General features: G+C 39.8%; 1 protein-coding gene across 7 annotated transcripts in view; it reads left to right on the top strand.

The window, feature by feature from the left end:
* piwil2 (piwi-like RNA-mediated gene silencing 2) overlaps window positions 1-20,366 on the top strand; it is a 118,327-nt gene that overhangs the window by 40,570 nt on the left and 57,391 nt on the right. For all 7 annotated transcript variants that reach the window (XR_009794700.1, XR_009794699.1, XM_061817785.1 and 4 more), the window contains 5 exons: window positions 147-264; window positions 15,556-15,680; window positions 15,745-15,825; window positions 15,899-16,012; window positions 16,761-16,949. Coding sequence is in view for 5 of the 7 variants with exons in the window: in XM_061817785.1 (XP_061673769.1) it covers window positions 147-264; window positions 15,556-15,680; window positions 15,745-15,825; window positions 15,899-16,012; window positions 16,761-16,949 (627 nt within the window). In the remaining 2 variants the exon portion in view is untranslated. The remainder of the gene's footprint in view (window positions 1-146; window positions 265-15,555; window positions 15,681-15,744; window positions 15,826-15,898; window positions 16,013-16,760; window positions 16,950-20,366) is intronic.

Here is a 20,366-nt window from a genome sequence, read left to right as displayed (position 1 = left end):
GGATAGTAAATCTGTTTAATATGTGGTATGTTTGTATTAAATATTTTGAATAAATATTTTCCTATATAACGGAATGACAAGACAAAATGTGTATGCATGTGTCAGAGAAAATATTTTAAAAATTTTTATGTGCACTGTTTTTTCAGACCAAATGTTGAATCCATGTCAATGCGTTTTGCAATGATGAAAGATCAATGCTCGACCACAGGAGAAGTTATGGCTTTTGATGGTTCAATACTCTACCTTCCTCTCCAACTTAAGGATGTAGGTATCACAAACAATTCAGGTGGACATGCACAGAAAGTAGCTCTGTATCAGTATCAATATCAATAAAGGTGTCTGTTGTTTTCATTGTTTAGGTCTTAGCTCAACATGCATCCAATTCATTGACAGTTGTGTAATTACATTATATTTACAGTGTACTTATTTTGTACTTTTTTCTTCCTGTGTTCAATACAGCGCTACAAATGCAACAGTTTAAAACAAGATTACTTATCACAAAATACTTTGCAATTGCTTGTTCTAAAAATGTGTCGCACTAATATTTCGAATTTGTGCTATATTTTCGAATGTTTAAAATGTCTTGTAGACAGGTTTTGTCCTGACTGTTGGACATGTAGGCACATTAACTGTGTCCGTCTGGAAAGGCTGCAAGAGCGCTTTTTTTTTTTATGTTGCATTTCGATCCATTCATTTTCTGACCCACTTATCCTCACGAGGGACATGGGAGTGCTGAAGAATATCCCAACTGTCTTCAGGCAGGAGGTAGGGTACACCTTGAACTAGTTGCAAGCCAATTGCAGGGCACATGGATACAGACAACAGTCAGACTCACAATCACATCTAGGGGCAATTTTGTCACAAACAAGGCTCGAGGGCGGACCCAAATGCACGACTCCAGAGGTAAGCAAGTAGTGTACAGAAAGCCTTTATTCGGTCCGTGGTCAATGATCAGCGAGTCAGTCAGGAAAAGCAGCAGTATCGAAGAGGCAGGCTTACTAGGATGGTCAGGGAACAGGCGAGGGTCGGTACACAGTAGGTCAGATATACGGGAGTCCGGGAACGAGTCATGGGAATCGACGATCTGGCGGAGGACTAGTTGTCCCCGGTGTCCTATAAGTACCGGGTGTAATCAGCCGAAAAGGGGTGCAGGTGTGTGCCGACTAATTGGCTGACCACGCCCAGCCTGAGAAGGATGCCAGGGGCATGACAAATTTAGACTCTCCATTTAATGGAGTGCCTGGAGAAAACCCACGCAGGTACGAGGACAACATGCAAATTCCACACAAGCGACGCTGGAATTTGAAGCCTGGTCCTCAGAACGGTGAGGCCAACACAGTCTGCCTGAAAAATACAGGTAGATCACCACATTGTTGAAAGAGACATTTATACAAGACGCGTGATTGGTTCCCAACGCGACATCGACCAAAGAGAGCACGAGTGGCTTCTCATCATCATAGCCTCACCCAGCAACTTCCCTTGATTTCCTTGTTTTGCCTTTTGCCTCGTCCACGCTGTTGGCCGTCTCGCAACGTATTGTATCTTAGTGTTGTGTTCATGATCGCTTTTCTTTTTTTTAAGCAAAACATTTTTTGATTATGTAGTTATAATAGCACCTAAACGTTTTGCCCCTGCGAAAGCTTCCGCTGCAGCGCCCAAGAAGTGGTAACTCCACGGGCACTTATATCCTTTTAGAGATCCACCGGAAGGAATGGGCTCCTATTTGGGAGAATTTTCATCTTTTTTTGGGATTCGGCGGGATGACTCAACCACTTTGTGCAGCAAATGGCACAGGCACTGTGGTACCAACTGGGATGTCTTCCAGAGCTCCGGACCAGGGTACTTTTCTCCTTGTTGGACCCCAAGGCCTGTTCAAAAAATGTAAAAAATGATACAGCCTCAGAAAAGTGCCTCTGTTTGGTGCTCCTCGTCGTTACTTGGAGGAAGACTTTCCTAAGGTCATTAATGAAGGATGGTGGGGAGCAAGTTTTTTACATGGATGAAACAGACCTTTTTTTGGAAGAGGATATGGCATACGTACTTCAAGAACTGTGTTTAGGATCATAATATGACAATGCTTTACTTAAAACTTGAACTTAAAGCCTCTACGAGCTTCTTCTCCACGTGTGTGTGTGTGTGTGTGTGTGTGTGTGTGTGTGTGTGTGTGTGTGTGTGTGTGTGTGTGTGTGTGTGTGTGTGTGTGTGTGAGAAAGTCAGGGATGAGAGTTTTTCAACTAAAATTTTCATTTTTGTGAAACATGTAAATCCGTTGAAAATTTAGGGGTTGGGGGGAGCTTGATGCGGGAAGAGGCTGTGATCAAGACTGGGCGCAAACATCTATCGGCAACGTTCGTCGTAAAATTAAGTCACAGCTGTGATAGTGGAAAGCGGCATTGCTATCTGTTTGCATTAAATTTGGTGTTTATAATAACATTCTGATTTCCGGCAGCATTTTTGCGGTATTTTGCAGGTATTTTCAACCTGATGTTAACATATCATAGAGAAGCATTCTGTTTACTACGGCATAGTTATAACTTATAGACATACGCACACATATACCATACCACAATTGGTGGTCCCAGCTCTTTTCAGGTAATTGACCAAGTCCTTTCATGTAGTCCTGGGTCAATTCCTCAACTTTCTAAGGCTCATTAAGACCCAACAAGGTAATATCTTGCATGGGGCTCCACCCCGATTGAGATTGATTAATGACTGCTCCAACAGTAGACCATTATTCCACCAAGCTGCTTGGCAATTTCTCCGTAGCCCTTTCCAGCCGTGTGGAGTTGTACAATTTTGTCTCTGGTGTCTTTGAACAGCTCTTTGGTCTTCGCCTTCGCAATCACCTATGGTGAAAATTTGAGTTCTTTCATGATTTCTAAGTTGGAGAACTTGCAACATAGCAGGGTGTTCAAATACTCATTTTCTTCACTGTATATTTAAACAAATTACTTCTGTACTTATTTCTGAAGTATAACTTGTAAGTGCAGTACCCTATTTGATATAAATTTCAGTCTACATTTTTATGTCTGAAGTTTGACAAAATTATTTTGGTTGTTTGGACTCATATTTTAAGTTTTCAAAATATTATGATTGCCTTGTATTTACACTGTTAGAAGTAACCAGAGGTAACCATTTAACAGTGTGTTTTCTAATTGATTTTGAGTGCAGCTGTTTGTCTCAATGTGCCCTGCAATTGGCTGGCAACCAGTTCAGGGTGTACCCACAGCCTCCTGCCTGTTGACAGCTGGGATAGCCTCCAGCACTCCCACGACCCTTGTGAGGATAAGCGGCTCAGAAAATGGATGGATGGATTTGTAAGCAGAAGAACCTTAAATTGCCCAACACTGCCTGTGTAGACTGGTCATTACTGACGATGTTGTACACATGGCGTCATGTCAAAACTAAAATGATCACCCCACAGCAAAGAGAATGGCATAACTAGCAAATTATTAAACAAAATAATGACTCACAAAATAATTGACAAAAAACATATACTTTAAATGCTGTTCACCTCCTCCTAGCATACTGTGCAGCACTCAGGACCTCCATAGTGTCGCAAAACATCCACTATGGAGTTAAAACACACAAGAAGCCCGTGTACTCAAGCAGCGAACTGGCAACCAATGACGTCACAAACTCGGCTTCAATGCCTGACAATTAACAATTAGGTGCAGATGAGGAGGCTGCTGCCACGAGCAGACATGCGCAAGGCAGTGGCTGGACCATGCCCCGACACCTGCTAATGGCATAGTCCGCCTTTTGCCCAAAGTTTGCTGGGACCGGCTCCAGCACTCCCACAACCCTTCTGAAGACAAACGGCTTGAAAAATGAAATGGAATGGAAACTACTGTGAATGATAGCCACATTAAACATGAAAAGCTCATTTCAAATAACTTTTTTCTCAATGATTCAATTTAAAACCTCGTTTAAATTATCTGAACATTAGATTCTGCTCTGCCTGAAATCTGTCAATCTTTCCTGGATACTTATCATCTTAATCTCCTTATTATGACATGATGCTCCCAGCTGGCATTTTCCCATGTTTTTCCATGCCAGCTGGATCGTTCTCTTTCTGGTTATATATGTCACGGGGTCTGCAGTCCTCCATCAATAACTTTCTTTCAAATTAGCAGATGCCTCCTGTGTGTCTCCTGTAAATTACAGGGCCTGTGCTGAGGTGAACATGGTTTCCTGCCGAGTGAAGTGAAGTTAATTAATTTAGGGTTCGGGTGTGAAACCACATCTTTGTCTCCGCTTTGATGTTCCCCGGGCTGGTAACCCACTGAGTGTCTGTGTACAAAACCAGTAGTCTGTGTCTCCGCTTTCATGCTCCTATATTGTAATTCACTTCGTGTCTGTGTGCAACGATGAATCTGCCGTCTGTGTGGTCGTCTCCTGAGATGGTTAAGAATTGAAGATACTGAGGTTCTTGCTTGGTTGTGAACAGGTTGGATAGGATTAGAAATGAGCTCACTAGGAGGACAGCCAAAGTTGGATCTTTTGGAGACAACATTAGAGAGCAGACTTCAATGGTTTGGACATGTTCAGAGGCGAGAGAGTGAGTATGTTGGTAAAAGGGTGCTGAGGATGGAGCTGCCAGGCAAAAGAGCTAGAGGAAGACGAAAGAAAAGTTTGATGGATGTTGTGAGGAAGGACATGAGGACAGTGGGTATTGGAGAGGAGGATGCACGACATAGGCTTAGATGTAAAAAGATGAAACGCTGTGGCAGCCCCTAATGGGACAAGCTGAAAGGGAAAAAAAAAGATCGTCACATCATAGCACACTTTTTTACTTTGCTTCAGTCCATCTCAGATGTGCACGGGCCCAGAGAAGCTGGCAGCCTTTCTGGATTTTCTTGATATATATTTTCCTTTTGCTTGGTCATGTTTACTTATGCATTCATAGATGTTCATACAAACAGTATGAACCATGTATTTCTGAAGTGTTGCTGAGTCCACATTGCAATATACTCAGTTACATTTGATGAGTGCGACACGCAAATCTGCACAGTCGAGCATGAAAAATCACGTGCGTAAAATTTGTTACGGGTAGAAATACATAGACATTCTCAGTGCAAGCACACGTTCTCCTGCTCGTTTTTCTGACTCTGCCCTCCTTCGGCTCTTAAAGTGGTACACTCATAATTACATACACCGTACACCCACACAGTCTGGGCTACGTAGAGCATGCTGCTTGTGTTCACTCTCGATAATAATGGTAAAAGTAAAGAAAAAAAAAGTGCTGTTGCTTTAATGAATGTCGGGGTATGTGAATAATAGAAGAAAATGTGGTGAAACTGGACAAGATTTTCTCTCTTTTGAGTGAGAAAGGTCTGATTTAAAGCCAAAGTAGAAACTGCAGGATGGGATGGTGTATAATGTTAAAATTTCACCTTGGCACAGCCTGATTGAGGATGAAAGCACAGACGAAACATTGCCCAAAAAGCTAATTCTGTATTTTAAATATAGGAGGCAACATAACATTAACCCTAAAACTGTTTGGGAGCATCATTCCGCTTTCAACATGCATTGCTAAAGATATTCTGCAAACAATAATTCAGTTTTACACCAATAAAAACAGATGGGGATATCATTGTGGGTTAAAAAAAAAATGAAACAAAGTTGGATGCGACATTTAAAATTTATAGTTCATAGTTGGCTTGGTTTGGTTAGCAATGTAATTTTTTGTTTGTTGACATTTTCATTGTACGTTTTCAAAAAAATAATTGTTCTTTAAAATGTTCTGATGGGAATGTAAATGCTGTAATCTGAATCTTTGAATGATGTATGTAACTTCAGTGGATGACACTGATCTGACCACAATGCATACATCTGTTGCTTACGGTGGTCAAAGAGGGTGCTCACGCACTTAGTGTGTTTGCTCAAACACGTAAAAAATTAATTATTGCATAAAGCCTTCGTAACTGAAAAGTACTCTTACCTTGCAACACAGCAGATAAGAAAAGAACTTACGAGCGTGGTTTACTGCCATGTTGTAGTGATAGGATAAGCAAACTCAAAGCTTTGTAAAAGTATGCTCATGTCACTGCTGATTACATGCAAAGCAACAGTACTTTTATACACTTTTATTTATAGTTTATATTTTTAATGACTATACATTTCACAGTCATTATGATGGACCTAACTATTGTTAAAGCTTTGGCACTTATTATTGAAGTGGCAACACACGATCATATAGCTGAAATATTGCTGTCTGCCACAACCAGTCAATCCAATATTAGTCATGGAATTTTGTATTGAGTAGCTGGAAAGTCATGGAAAATTCATGGAATTTTTGATTCGCTGTAAGTGTAAGAACCCTGACAAAAACCTAATTCTGTATTTTAAATATAGGAGGCAACATAACAACCTTAAAACTGTTTAGAGGATAATTTAGCTTTCAACATGTATTGCTAAAGATATTCTGCAAGCAATAATTCAGTTTTACACCCAAAAAAATCTGACAGGGATATCATTGTGGGTTAAAAAAAAAAAAAATTAAACAAAGCTCCAAGTGACCTTTCAAATTTATAGTTCAGAGTTGTTTGGTTTAGTAAAAGTTACTTACATTTGACGAGCGCGACCGCACTCACGTGCGTTCATGCTCTCTCATCTGCACAGTCGAGCACGTAAAATCAAAAAATTTGTTAAGAGTACTAAAAATAGATATTGAAAGATGTCGCTTATTTTGTGTAGTCTTTGTGTAGTCACATCAATTTATGTGTTTATTTCATAAACGTTAACTTAACAAGCCTGCTCCTAAACAATCAGTCTTCACCTGTGTCAGGTTCACCAATCAGACATTCATTAAACAGGACAAAAAAGGAAGGAAAGACACCAGCTCAAGTCTCGCAAGGAGAGAGGAGAGGAACTGTGTCGTACAATTCACCACTGCACTCTCTGATTATCCTCTCCTTGGCACCTCTATTTATTTAGTTTTGAGACGCCCCTTATTTACATGGATGTTACAAAAAGGAGACGACAAGCAAAACAGTTTGAAACAAGGTGTAAATGTTTGTTCGTGTGCATGTGTGGAAGATTGCTGAATACATGTGTGGTCATCATTTCTTTAACAGGCAGCAGTTCTAACAGTTCTGATGATTAGATGTTTTTGTCTTGCTATCTCCTGCTAGGAGGCTGCCACGTTATCTAGGGCAGAGCAAAGCATTTCTTTATTGGAAGCAAATGTATGATAATTATGATCACAATTATTCCTACATTTCCGTCCTGTTTATCCTACATTTGCTACCACGTTTTCTAGAGCAGAGCAAAGCATTCTTCATTGCAGGCATAGACAGTAACTGAATTGGAGCAGAGCAAAGCATTTCTTCATTGCAGGCAGAAACAGTAACTGAATTGGAGCAGAGCAAAGCATTTCTTCATTGCAGGCAGAGACAGTAACTGAATTGGAGCAGAGCAAAGCATTTCATTTCAGGCAGAAACAGTAACTAAATTGGAGAAGAGCAAAGCATTTCTTCATTGCAGGCAGAAACAGTAACTGAATTGGAGCAGAGCAAAGCATTTCTTCATTGCAGGCAGAAACAGTAACTTAATACTATTTACAATTATTTCTACATTATCCTCCTGTTTATCCTACATTTGCTCAAATCCTTAAATCATCTTATAGATCACCCTTTTGGCTTACAGTCGGAGGAAAATATAGCACTAATTACTTGTAATCTTCTGGATCAGAGAACAGGTCTGGAAGAGAAGTCATAACCCACCCATGCATGTGATGTAACTATAGTTTACATTGTTAGCTGCATTCTACATTAATAACAACCAGTTTTGTTTCCTATTTGTAAAAAAAAAAAAAAAGATAATCATAAAAATGAAAAAATGTTCCTCAGGCTTTTTCGGTTAAAATACTCCCTATATAGTATACGTACTCTTTTATATGGCATTCGGGTTTAAGGTAGCATTAAATTGGCAAATGGTGAGAAGAAAGTGTGGGTTTCCTTTAGCATAAGCCCATAGATAGTATCCCCAGCAATTAGACTCTGCCAAGGAATTGAAAAAATGCTGAACTGATTCACTGGGAGGCACACATAGAGTCCTCCTCTCATGCCTCGGTGACTCCCGCATAGTTGTTTACCAATGTTATTTGAAATGAGGTTGCACTTCTTTGTTATGTGTGGTAAGCATAGTTGACTGAGTATAATTATTGGTTCTGTTGTTATGTATTTTTGTCAGCTTTACAGGTGTCCAAAAGTAGCATATGAACAAAAATATCATTCCGGCTGTCAATGTTGCAGCCCAACATGCTATCATATTATTTAGCCATTTTGAAGTCATGTCGACCAAGTCACCCCTAAATGAGTCAAGTGTCTTTTAAATCTTCACCAGCCTTCAGGTATTTTCAGATACTATAAATCTGCACCCACCGTATGCTGGTCTTTGCTCACCTTTCGCCTTGGGTGACTCACCTGAGATGACCTTTTACAGTGTGTAAGGTGTATCCACGTGTTTCTTTCTGCTATTTTGTCCATGTCATTCAGCTCTTGCTCAGTCTATGCCAGTGTTCGGATAAAACTGCATGTACAGTAGATGTTAATTCATAAACAGACATAGGATGAATAAACAAATGGCAGTAATAAGGTTATTAAAGCACAGTAACTTGTTACATTTTTTGTTTTTTTTTTGGTGTAGTGCAGGGATGTCGAACTCATTTCTCTTGAGGGCCACGTTGTAGTTCGGGTTTCCCTCAGAGGGACATTTCGAGTGAAGGCAGCGTGGGATCGATTCCCGCTCAATGATGGTGTTGACATCTGCACTGCGACTGGCTGGCGACCAGTTCGGCGTGTAGTCTGCTGTTGCCCGAAGTTAGCTGGGATTGGCTTCAGCTCTCTCTCCGAATAAATGCAGAAGGGTTGCGTCAGGAAAGGCATACGGCGTAAAAAAAATCTAAAAGACAGTTACTGCCGCACCACCATGACAGTGGCACAAAAATTGCTTCACACATCAATGCTAATAAAATTCCCAATTTGTTTCTAGTCCTATCAAGTTGATGCATGTGAAATTTCCTCGTGACACGCCATTAGAAAACATTTTTTTTGTTTTTCAAGAGAAGTTAATGGATACACAGAATCTCCCAACTTTTTTTTTTTTTGCATTCATTATCAATTAATAACATTGGTATTATCTCTGCATCTGCGCAAACCACACAATCTTTTGGACACGTTTTTTTGTTTGTAGTCATCCAGTTTGTTTTGATTTTATTTTATTTTATCTTTTTTTTTTTTGGGTGGGACCTCGAGTGGTTCCCACAGATACCACTCAAACAGAAAAATGAAACTAACGTTAGCGTTTTCATCCAACACCCAACAGTAAAATTTAACTGTTTAGTTGCCATTATGACAGCAGTCTCACTCCCATGTGTAACCGGACTACAGCAACCTTGGCAGTGGGAATGAGAACAGCTATCTTACAAGTGGCCAATAAAAACAAATTAGTTTTGTTTGTGTTAACAATGGTTTCAAAAGCAAAAACTTTCCTACAATGAACAAATGAACTCAAGTACCCCTTTTTGCAATTTTTTAAGATGTTTGGGGTTGTTAATAACTCCTGAAAGGGACCCACTTGTGTTTTTTTTCCTTCATCATTCGTCTATCACTCATTGTGTGGAAAATATTGGTAATTTGTATGGTCTCCCAAACAGTGTTTTGAATGGAATGAGACCCTTACGTGCTTGTAATGTATGTATAGTTAGACTAAATCTATCATTGTGTCCAAATTGCCCCTTTTTTATTACGTGATTGTAAGTGCGGCTGTTTGTCTCCATGTGACCTGCAATTGGCTGACAACCAGGTCACGGTGTACCTTGCCTCCTGCCCATTGACAGCTGGGATAGGCTCCAGCCCTTCCCGCCACCCTTGTGAGGATAAGCGGCTAAGAAAATGGATGGAGGGATGAATGGATGTGTAGCTTGAGGAAACTGACCACGTTTTGGATGCACATTCCCTTGTGGATTATGTCCCACGCAGATCAAACAGCCCTACAAAAAAGTTTTTTGCATACAAGTTAAATCCATGGATCATGTAATGCCTTTGTATCAGGGCTACCATTCCCCCTGTTGAGACCTGAGACTTCCCATGGGTCAAGATTGCCGCCCACTTAAAAAATGTTTTTGGTGGAATTTTTTTGTATCTGTGCTGACATTACCATTTTGTAATGTAGTACCTTATTTTTTCCACATTTTTAGTTCTGCTGGTCAGCTTTGTTGTTGCATTTTGTTTAACACATCATCTCAAAGTATGTCTTTATTTGTTACATGGTCAGCTAATCCCATAAAGGTTTTGCTGCTTCTTTTGCTGTTTTATCTGTAAATCCATTTCCTAATGATTCTTTGTCTGTATTTGATGTGTGTACTGCACATTTACATATGGCTATTTCTTTTGGTAATTGAACTGCTATGAGCAAATTTTGTAGTACCTCTGCATATGACATATGTGTTCCCTGTAGTTGTCGCTATTCCTCCATTTTTCCAGTATTGTCTGTGTAGATTGTGATACCACCGTGAATACAGCAGCATCTGGTCTCAGATTGTTTAAGACTGTCCAATAATATATTGTCTGTACAGTTCAGTCATCCCAATCCAAATCTGGTTCTTTTTCTGTCCAATCAGGGACATTTCGTACTACCAAAACAAATTGTCCCAAACTCTCCCACTCCTGTTGTAATGACGTGTGTGGTGGTGTCCATTCCTTGTGTAGTGCATTTAGTTTGTCATTCAGTCTTGTTCCTGTCACCACGACTGATATACCATCTGAGTACAGATAATCATGATTTTGTCTGGTGTGGGCTGTTATAAGTTTGTCTTATACTACATTGTCACATGCAATGAGTCACTTCCTACGTCATTTTGTGGTTGTTCAATCACGTCTTGAGCTGTTTGCAGCAAGAAATCTCCTGTTCTTGTGGGAGGTTTGTTTGGAATATATAAGGTGTAATTATAGAGCGCTGGATTCCTATTTTGTAAGATATTTAACTGTCCTCCCAGTAATTCCTTTTTTTTCTTTTTACTTCTATTTTTCCTGTCAGAGAGGGAATTAAGCCCAGTCCTAGTTTCAGCAAGCCATCTCTTCCCAAAAAACATACGGGGCAAATTAAAACGTTGCATTTTGGGAGCATTAGTTTTGACATTTTTGACGGGGAGATGGCTGCTCTCTTCTTCATCTGTGGCCACAATTATTAAATGTTTCGCATAAAGCTCCATAAATTTCTCCTTCCTCTGTCAGAAAGGTGTCAACTTTCTTTTTCTTATTTTGTAGCACTCTTTCTGCGTGTAGTGCTTGGTAAACGAAATGTTACAGGCTGCCAGTCGGTTTGTCAACCCAATGTTTTTCAATCCATTGTTTTGTAGGATTATTTGAGTTTGCATGAAGAGCATTTTTTTTAATTGCCCTTGATACACACTCCCTGGAGTGTGATCTTCAGGAATGCCTCTTTTTGCTTTAAAACATGCAGTCATTCCAATTATATATTCTTCAAATGGTTCATTATTTTATTTTGCTCTTCCAATGACAGAACAATTTTTTTTTTTTCTAAATCTAGCAGAGGTGCCAATATTAACCCTCAAACTCCCTGCTGCTGTGAGAAAGTACTTTGCTGTCATCCAAATTTATTGTACTTCCACACCATTTAAGTGGTAAGATTTGCGTTCCCTGGACGAATTATGTTACATCAACTTTATGAGATGTGATACCTTTTATGGCCGTTTTCACATCATCTTCAGTCCAGCCTTTTTTTTTTTTGTTATTGTTGTTTTTTGTGTGTGTGTGTGTGTGTGTGTGTGTGTGGTGTGTGTGTGTGTGTGTGTGTGTGTGTGTGTGTGTGTGTGTGTGTGTGTGTGTGTGTGTGTGTTTCTCTTATTTTATCCTGCAGGTTAACTATATATATTTTTTGTGTGTATGTTGAGCTGGCCAGCAAAGTCATATTGTGTTATCCACAAATTTAGATGTTTTGTTTTAGTAGGACATTTGCTTCGACAAACATCTAGTCCTTTATTATTATTTTTTTTTTCTCAGATGTTGTGTTTCAACTATTTTGCTATTTATCAACTATTTTGCTATTTGTTTTTCCCCTGTTGGAGTCAGTGGTTCACCTAGGGTGACTATACTGACTTCCCCCTGAACAGGGTGACAATTACGTTCCGTTTGAGGTCATTCTCAAGCTTCTACCACAAGTGGCGGAGAATTCTTACCTCTGCATCCTCAAACAGTTGTCACTCAATTTCCTGTTCAAATGAGGTAGCGAGCCTCCACTCACACTTTTCCACATGCACACGTTTCACAGAGCTCACGTACAGGACACACCTTGCCCTTTTCTCAGTTTTATAGACTAATTAGTCTACTCGATAGTGACTAGTATTCTCGAGGTTTGGTTCTGCCGCAGTCACCCAGACGCGCATTCAGTCATTCCTAGTGAGTGTGGGAGTTTCCTACTCATCAGAGATGTCTTAACTTCCTTCGGCTTCTCGTCAACCCTCAGCCTCCAGACGCAAAGTCGAGGCCCAGTCCCAGAAAGGGTCTCAAATGCCGTGGCCACGGTCTTTGCCTGGACGTCGACTCGGCCCCTGGAAACCTCAGGTATCTTGAGATCCGGCTCGAAGGACCAAGTAAATGTCTGGTTCACCAATCAGACATTCATTAAACAGGGCGAAAAAGGAAGGAAAGACACCAGTTCAAGTCTCGCGAGGAGAGAGGAGAGGAACTGTCTCGTACAATTCACCACTGCACTCTCTGATTATCCTCTCCTCGGCACCTCTCTTTATTTAGTTTTGAGACGCCCCTTATTTACATGGATGTTACAAAAAGGAGACGACAAGCAAAACAGTTTGAAACAAGGTGTAAATGTTTGTTCGTGTGCATGTGTGGAAGATTGCTGAATACATGTGTGGTCATCATTTCTTTAACAGGCAGCAGTTCTAACAGTTCTGATGATTAGATGTTTTTGTTCTTGCTATCTCCTGCTAGGAGGCTGCCACGTTATCTAGGGCAGAGCAAAGCATTTCTTTATTGGAAGCAAATGTATGATAATTATGATCACAATTATTCCTGCCAGTTAACATACTGAGCATGTCTGGAAGTGATGGCACAAGCGCATGTTCAGAACTTACTGACTTAGTACTCCGAGCGCATTTACGTTAAAAGTCATCAACATAATGAGCCATGTCAAAGGAAATTCAGTTACACCAGGGGTGCTCAATGCGTCGATCGTGAGGTAGTTTTGGTTGATCGTGCGACGGCGTGCCCAAAAAACAAAAAAAAAAAAGACGTTCGACTATCATCCACCTCATAGCTTGATTCAGCTGTGGCCAATACATTGGGGGCACATACATAAAGACGCGTTCTGGCAAGCCAGCCTCCTGTTCACGGCAGTTGCAGCATAGCGCACGTGCACCCCCACCCTACCCGCAAACTATAATACGTATAAGATTGTGATTTACTTTGATTTGATCTTAGTTCTAACGGTCATTTTCCCGGTGGTACGCGTTATCTTGAAGTTGAAAACTTTTCCCCTCTACATGCTTTCGAAAGATATAGATCTACTGCTAGCTTTCATTAATGGATTGACAATATCAATATTGCCGTAAATAAATTAGATTATAACAATACATCATGATTGCCGACAGGAATGTTTGTTCCAATGTATCGCTAGCTTGTTGCCACTAACGCCACTTGTGTTGAATTAACTTTCAGTATTTTCAAAACATTGCAGGTATAGACCGTTCATGTTCATTCCTTGACATCCCAGTGTCACATCAAGAATTTTTTTTTAACTATCTGCGAGCATGACTGACCACACCCGTACATTTTTCAAATGTGAGTGACTGCACAATGATGCTGTTTTTTAATGGAGTGCTGCCTGACGCATCGATAGTCAGTCATTCAATGGTAGTTGTTGGCCTTGCTGCTAACTTGCAGGGATTTCGCTAGATTCTCATAATTTTTTGATATTATGCCCCATAGAAAAGATACCATAAAATTTTTGCAATTTTAATTTGCGAGAGTTTCTTAAATTTGATTTGCTCACAGAGGTCACAAAATGGAACCTTGAACCATCCTTTCATTTTAAACTGAATTTCTTAAACTTCATTTATTCACTGATTTCACACTGTGGAACCTTGAACCATCCTTGCTCGTAAACAACAGATCATTTTAAACTGAATTAAGACACTCATCTGTTTCCAATTAACCTGTTCACCTGAATGTTCCAAACTGGTGTTTTTTGAAAATCTTATAATTTTTGTAATTTTTTGTTTCCCCTGTCCCAACATTTGGGGAATGTGTTGGAATGATTTGCTTTTAAAAAAATATTTTGATTCTATAGCTTGTTTGAAGTGTATTGCATTGAATGTAGGATGAGAAGGATTTGCAAACCATTGTATTCTGTTAGGCAACACGGTGGAGCAGCTGGAAAGCGTTGGCCTCACAGTTCTGAGGACCCAAGTTGATTCCCAGCCCCTCCTGTGTGGAGGTTGCATGTTTTCCCGTGCCTGCGTGGGTTTTCTCCAGGCACTCCGGTTTCCTTCCACATCCCAAAAACATGCAACATTCATTGGACACTCTAAATTGCCACTAGGTATGATTATGAGTGCGGCTGTTTGTTGCGATGTTCCCTGCAATTGGCTTGCAGCCAGTTCAGGGTGTACTCCGCCTCCTGCCCATTGAGAGCCGGGATACGCTCCAGCACTCCCGTGACCCTTGTGAGATTAGAAATGAGAATGAAAATGAGCTAAGTAAATGGATGGATGTATTCTATTTACATTTTAGAGTCCCCGTAGCTCAGTGGTTGGAGCACTGGTTTGGTAAACCAGGGGTTGTGGGTTTGTATCCCACTGGGGCCTCCACTCCCTGAGAAGGGTTGCGTCAGGAAGGGCATCCAGCGTAAAAATTGTGCCAAACATATGTGCGTTCATCTGAGATGACACACTGTAGCAACCCCGAAAGGGACAAGGTGAAAGAAACTTATTCTATTTACATTTTGCACAAGTGGTTTTGTCACATGCTTAGCAACTCCTCATCCACCTTGAAGTGATAACGATGCATGTGTACCTTATTCACTGGATTCGTTACCAATACTGATCGGCATTGCAGAACGATAATCTTTTTTTGCACCAACAGATGCTTTTGGCAACTCTAAGCAGCTTAGTGCACCATTTGTGAGCACCCGGGAAAGGAGGGAGATAGGACAATTTTTTTGTTTACCAGCTCGGAACCGATTGATTTAGATGGCCTGTTTATCCTTAGTATCCCACTTGTAATTGGTGATCTTATCAGGATTGCATGTTTGCAGTCTTACATTATGCTTTTGAACAACTATAAATTATTCAGCCCTACTGCTTCTATTTTTAAGGGTTGATGTGAGGTCTGTAGCTTGTAGCTGCTGCTTTTTTGCTTTATCTGTTCAAGTTCAGTTATTGAGGATTCCTTAATGTTACTTTTCTCTACCCTCCTAAGTGTCAGATCCCCACAGTCTGGGGATTTTTTTAATATTGTTAAACTGTAACTTTGTGGCAATCTGTTGAAGTATTATTTGGTTTATGCACAGGAAGTGGTTCTCAAGAGTTTGAGAAGAACAGACAATGAAGAAATCAAAATCCAAATACAGATGACAAAGATACTTCCTCCCAACTCTGATCTGTGTATCCCACTCTACAATGTCGTGCTCAGGAGGTAAACCTTTTTTTTTTTTGTTTCCAAATACATTGTTTCATGTTTTTTTTCCTTATTTTTCAAGGGCCATGAAAATACTTGGATTTAAATTGGTACGAAGAAATCATTATGATCCTGAAAGTGCAGTAGTTCTTGGCAAACATAGGTAAGTAGTACATTGATCTGTTGCCACAGAGCAGTTTTGTTCAAAACTGATCAACAAATTGTTTGTTTTGTAGACTGCAGGTGTGGCCTGGTTATTCAACATGTATCAAAAATACAGATGGAGGTCTGTACCTGTGTGTTGATATGTCTCACAAAGTCTTGCGGAATGACTCTGTGCTGGATCTCATGTGAGTTAATGCAGAATCAATTAAATAAATCAACTTTACGATTAATTTTTATAATTTAGAAGGTAAATTAAAATGTTTGATGAAATGGAAAAAGGGACAACAATACCTGTGTTCTATCCACACAAGCAGGTCTGGGATTGAACCCGGGACCTCAGAACTGTGAGGTCAAAGATTTACCAGCTGAACCACCATGTTGCTTACCTGTGTTCTACATCTTAAAAAAAAAAAAAAATGGACATTCATACTGGAAATCATTTGTGATTTGATGACATTAAATATCAGAAGTTAACATGACTTGTGAACCACCATGCAGTATTATTGGAGAAAATTTTCTAACAATGGTTGCTTGAGACCATTAAAGTCCAATTCAATCTGAAATGTTTAGGGTTTTTTTTAGCTTACCTTTTTCATGAATGAATGTAAATCATTTGTCCATTTTCATCTTTGGGTTGGCGCTCGTAGCCTTTTGAAAGGGTAACCAAAAAAGCAAATGAAAATTGAACAGTTAGATCACAGCTTCGTCCCATCTTGGTCATCATTTGTGTATATTTTTGATATTTGATATTTGTTTGAATGGTCTGATAGGAAATAATGGTATTTTAAATGAATTCTCTGTTGTTAGCCTTTAAAACTAATTTTGATGCTCTTTTGTATTTTAAAAATGGCATGTTTCTGAATTCCCAAGTAAATAGAACAAAAAATAGGCATGAAAATTAACCCTAACGTTTGAAATGTTTCCTTCTGCCAGGAGCATCCTATATCAACAAAGCAAAGAAAATTTTAAAGATGAATGTACCAAAGAATTTGTTGGTGGGATCATTATCACCCGCTACAACAACCGGACTTACCGCATCGACGCCATTGAGTGGGACAAATCACCCAAAGACACCTTCACTTTGATGGATGGCACAAAAACCACTTTTGTGGACTACTACAGGTACGGCAACTGACTTTGAGTTGATCAGAAATGTGCAGGAAAATTGGCCTGAAAATAAGATTGAAATTGAATATACAGTGGAACCAAGTTTTAACTAACAACAATTTAAAGTATATCGAAAGTAATAGTCTGTTGCCGTAAGCAAATCATGTGTAAATTAGCTCTGTGTTAGTGTCCTGGGCTAGCTGGGCTCTTAAAAATAGGCAACACATATTCAAATTGCAGCTGGGGGAGGTAAGTTTGGATAAACTTTAAAACTTTTCAAATATTTTAAGCTTTTTATTTTCAGTGTTGGCTTCTATTGTGGAAAAGAGGCCACACAAAAAGCGCTAGAGTGCTGTATGGCTTGGGGGTGGGAATAGAACACTGGGTCCAGTTAAGTGATTCCATTATAATTGTACACTTCTAACTTGGCCTCTACAATATTGAAAATAAGTGTCATGCTTTTTTTTTTTTTAAACTGCAGGATTTATTGCAATATGAAATTATATAGGATCAGTGTTTGGGAAAGTTTACTTTCATCACTATTTCAAAGTTCAGTTCACCACTCCAGAAATCAATTCATAACTCAAAATTTTGACACACTGTTCCAAAAACTACTTGTTTTTCCGTTTTTTTTTTTTTTCAATACTATGTTACGGATCGACTGTTCCAAAATGAACTAGTTCAGTTTTTTTTCTTATCTTCTGTTGTGATTTCCTTCAAAATACTCAGATTCCATTTCTCTCATTGTTGCTACCCATTAAATCCATAGCAAACTGCAATTTTCACACTGTAATCTCAAAACCATGAAAAAATTTTGCATAAAGGGTGGTTAATTTTTCAAAAAGAAAAATGACAACAAAAACGACACTGTTGTCTAGGGTTCAGCAAACTTTTTGAGCCTGAGGGCTACTTTGTGAGCACCGATTGTATGAAGGGCTACGTGACCTGTTTGCAGCAAATTTCAGACTCAGTTCATTACACGTACATAAAATATTTTTGTTTTAATTTATTTTAGTAAATGACATTACAGGTATTTTAAAATTTAAATTCACGTAAGCAAGTCAGATTCATAATTTATAGCACAAATAATAGTAACAATTTGTGGCCTATGGTATTTTTAGAACATACCTTGCGGGCGTCTAAGATGGTCTTCATGGGCTATCATTCGCCCGGGGGCACCGCGTTGGTGACTCCTGCTGTAGTCCTTAATGTGTAAACAAAACGCGACACAGTATGATATGAACAATGGTGAAGTCATATGGAACTATTTACATTCCGAGTAGCTCTGTCTGAGTATATTAACAAAATATTTTATCTCATTTACTCATTCACCCACTTTAATCATACTGTTTTAACAAGGAATATACTGATCCAACTTGTTCACTTTGGATGTGCTACTTGAATTGCAGTTTTGAATTTTGGCTGATACCAATACTATACTATACTCCGCTTATCCTCATATGGGTTACCGGAGGGCTGGAGCCTATCCCAGCTGTCAATGGGTAGAAGGCGGAGTGCACCCTGAACTGGTTGCCAGTCAATTGCAGGGCACATTGACACTCACAATCACACCTAGGGGCAATTTAGAGTGTCCAATTAATGTTGCATGTTTTTGGGATGTGGGAGGAAACCCACGCAGACACGGAGAGAACATGCAAACTCCACACAGGCAGCTCCGGTATTGAACCCGGGACCTCACAACTGTAAGGCCAACGCTTTACCAGCTGAGCCACCATGCCGCCCCAATTGTGAGTAACAACATAACAATAAAAATATAAGCGAACGTGAGTCAACGTAAGCATAGTAAAAGAGCATTCAAAGCAAAACAAGAGAGCAAATATGAGAACTTTATGTACAATTAATCCATTTAATCCAACACCCTGTACAAGGACATAACCCCATCAACACAATTGCTAAACTTGACAGCTCGTACCATATTTTCGCACGCTTTTGAAATTTTTCAAACCAACCTTTGCTTTCCGAAAAGCCTCGTCCTCGGGGTGTTGACTCCCTCATTGTAGCTTGAGGTAAATCCTCACACATTTCACTTCCTTCCTGGCACTGTTGGTGAAGGGGCATTTTAGCCTCACTCAAATTAATGGATTGTTCCTGATTAACCCTATATTTTTGCTGGTAGCCCAATGAGGTTTGACTTGGGAAAAGTCTGTGATGCGGAAAAGAACATTGCACATGAAGTTTGAATCGTAATAAAAACGTAACGTATGGATGTTGTGAAAATTTGTGTTCTTTAACAAAGTTAAACAAATGATTTACCCAATTAATCGAGCACCAACAGATACGCAAAGGCTTACATTCTTGTACTTGCGCTGAAGGCTTCAATGTCAGAGAAATGTAAATATAAGATACACAGCTGCGCATATACAGACACACTAAATTGCAAAAAATTAAGAAGTGCAAGGACTCGAGGAAGCTATGAGGGAGCTACTAAAGTCACAGGTTAAGTTGCAAGACAAAGTAATTAACCAAGAGGGAAGAGCAAGACGGGAAAATATAAGAATTCATGGCGTAGCGGAGCGGTTGGAGAACAATTCTGGATGAACAATGATGTTCATGGAGAATCTTTTGAAAGAACACTTCTATTTGCCACACCCCGATGATCTGAGAACCAGACGCACCACCGAGACCTAACCTCGTGAAATTCTCAAGCAGCAAAGTTAGAGTAAATCTTGAAACAAGTGTGGCGAAAGAGAAGACTTTTACATCAAGGTACAAAGTAGTGTTCGTGGACCATGATTATGCACCGTAGATACTCAAGAAACGCCGACAGTACATGGAGGTGAAGAGGGTGCTTAAGGAGAACAATATGTGGTTCCAAACTCCTTTCCCAGCAAGAATGAGGGTGTTCTATAAGGGAGAAACATGCACGTACAACTCAGCAGAGGAGGCTACAAAAGACATGGTGAAGAGAGGTGTGTCCGTGGCAATATATCAACCTCTGCTAAGCTGTGTTGACAGAGTCAACAACTTGATGTGGAACAGACCTCGAATCCTGAGAGAAATGGACGCCACAAGCCGAGATGCCACAGGAAGGCTTTAAAAAGCAACTGGACACCTTCAGACGGACAGACCGGGAAATTTTATTTTATTGGGATAAAGAATTGTTCATGGTAAAGAGGCAAGGTGATGGTGATTGGGGGTAAAATGTAAAATAGGGAAAAAAATCACCATCACTATAAGATTTGGGTTACTTCTATGACATTATCAACACATTATATAGGACTGGGGAAGATCTGAGTAAATATAAGTTATGGACTCTTAAAGGAGGGCCCTCTACAGTCAGTGACATGTAGAGTCTTCCCCTCTGAGCTGATAAAACATCACAGCTCCTATAGGGTCATAATCATGACCACAAAACATGAAGTTCAAGCTGAAAAACTGGTGAAATCTTTTCAATTTACAATGTTCAGGTTC

Source organism: Syngnathoides biaculeatus, chromosome 4, assembly GCF_019802595.1.
Source record: "Syngnathoides biaculeatus isolate LvHL_M chromosome 4, ASM1980259v1, whole genome shotgun sequence".
Taxonomy (NCBI): domain Eukaryota; kingdom Metazoa; phylum Chordata; class Actinopteri; order Syngnathiformes; family Syngnathidae; genus Syngnathoides; species Syngnathoides biaculeatus.
This window is presented reverse-complemented; position numbering and strand designations above follow the sequence as displayed.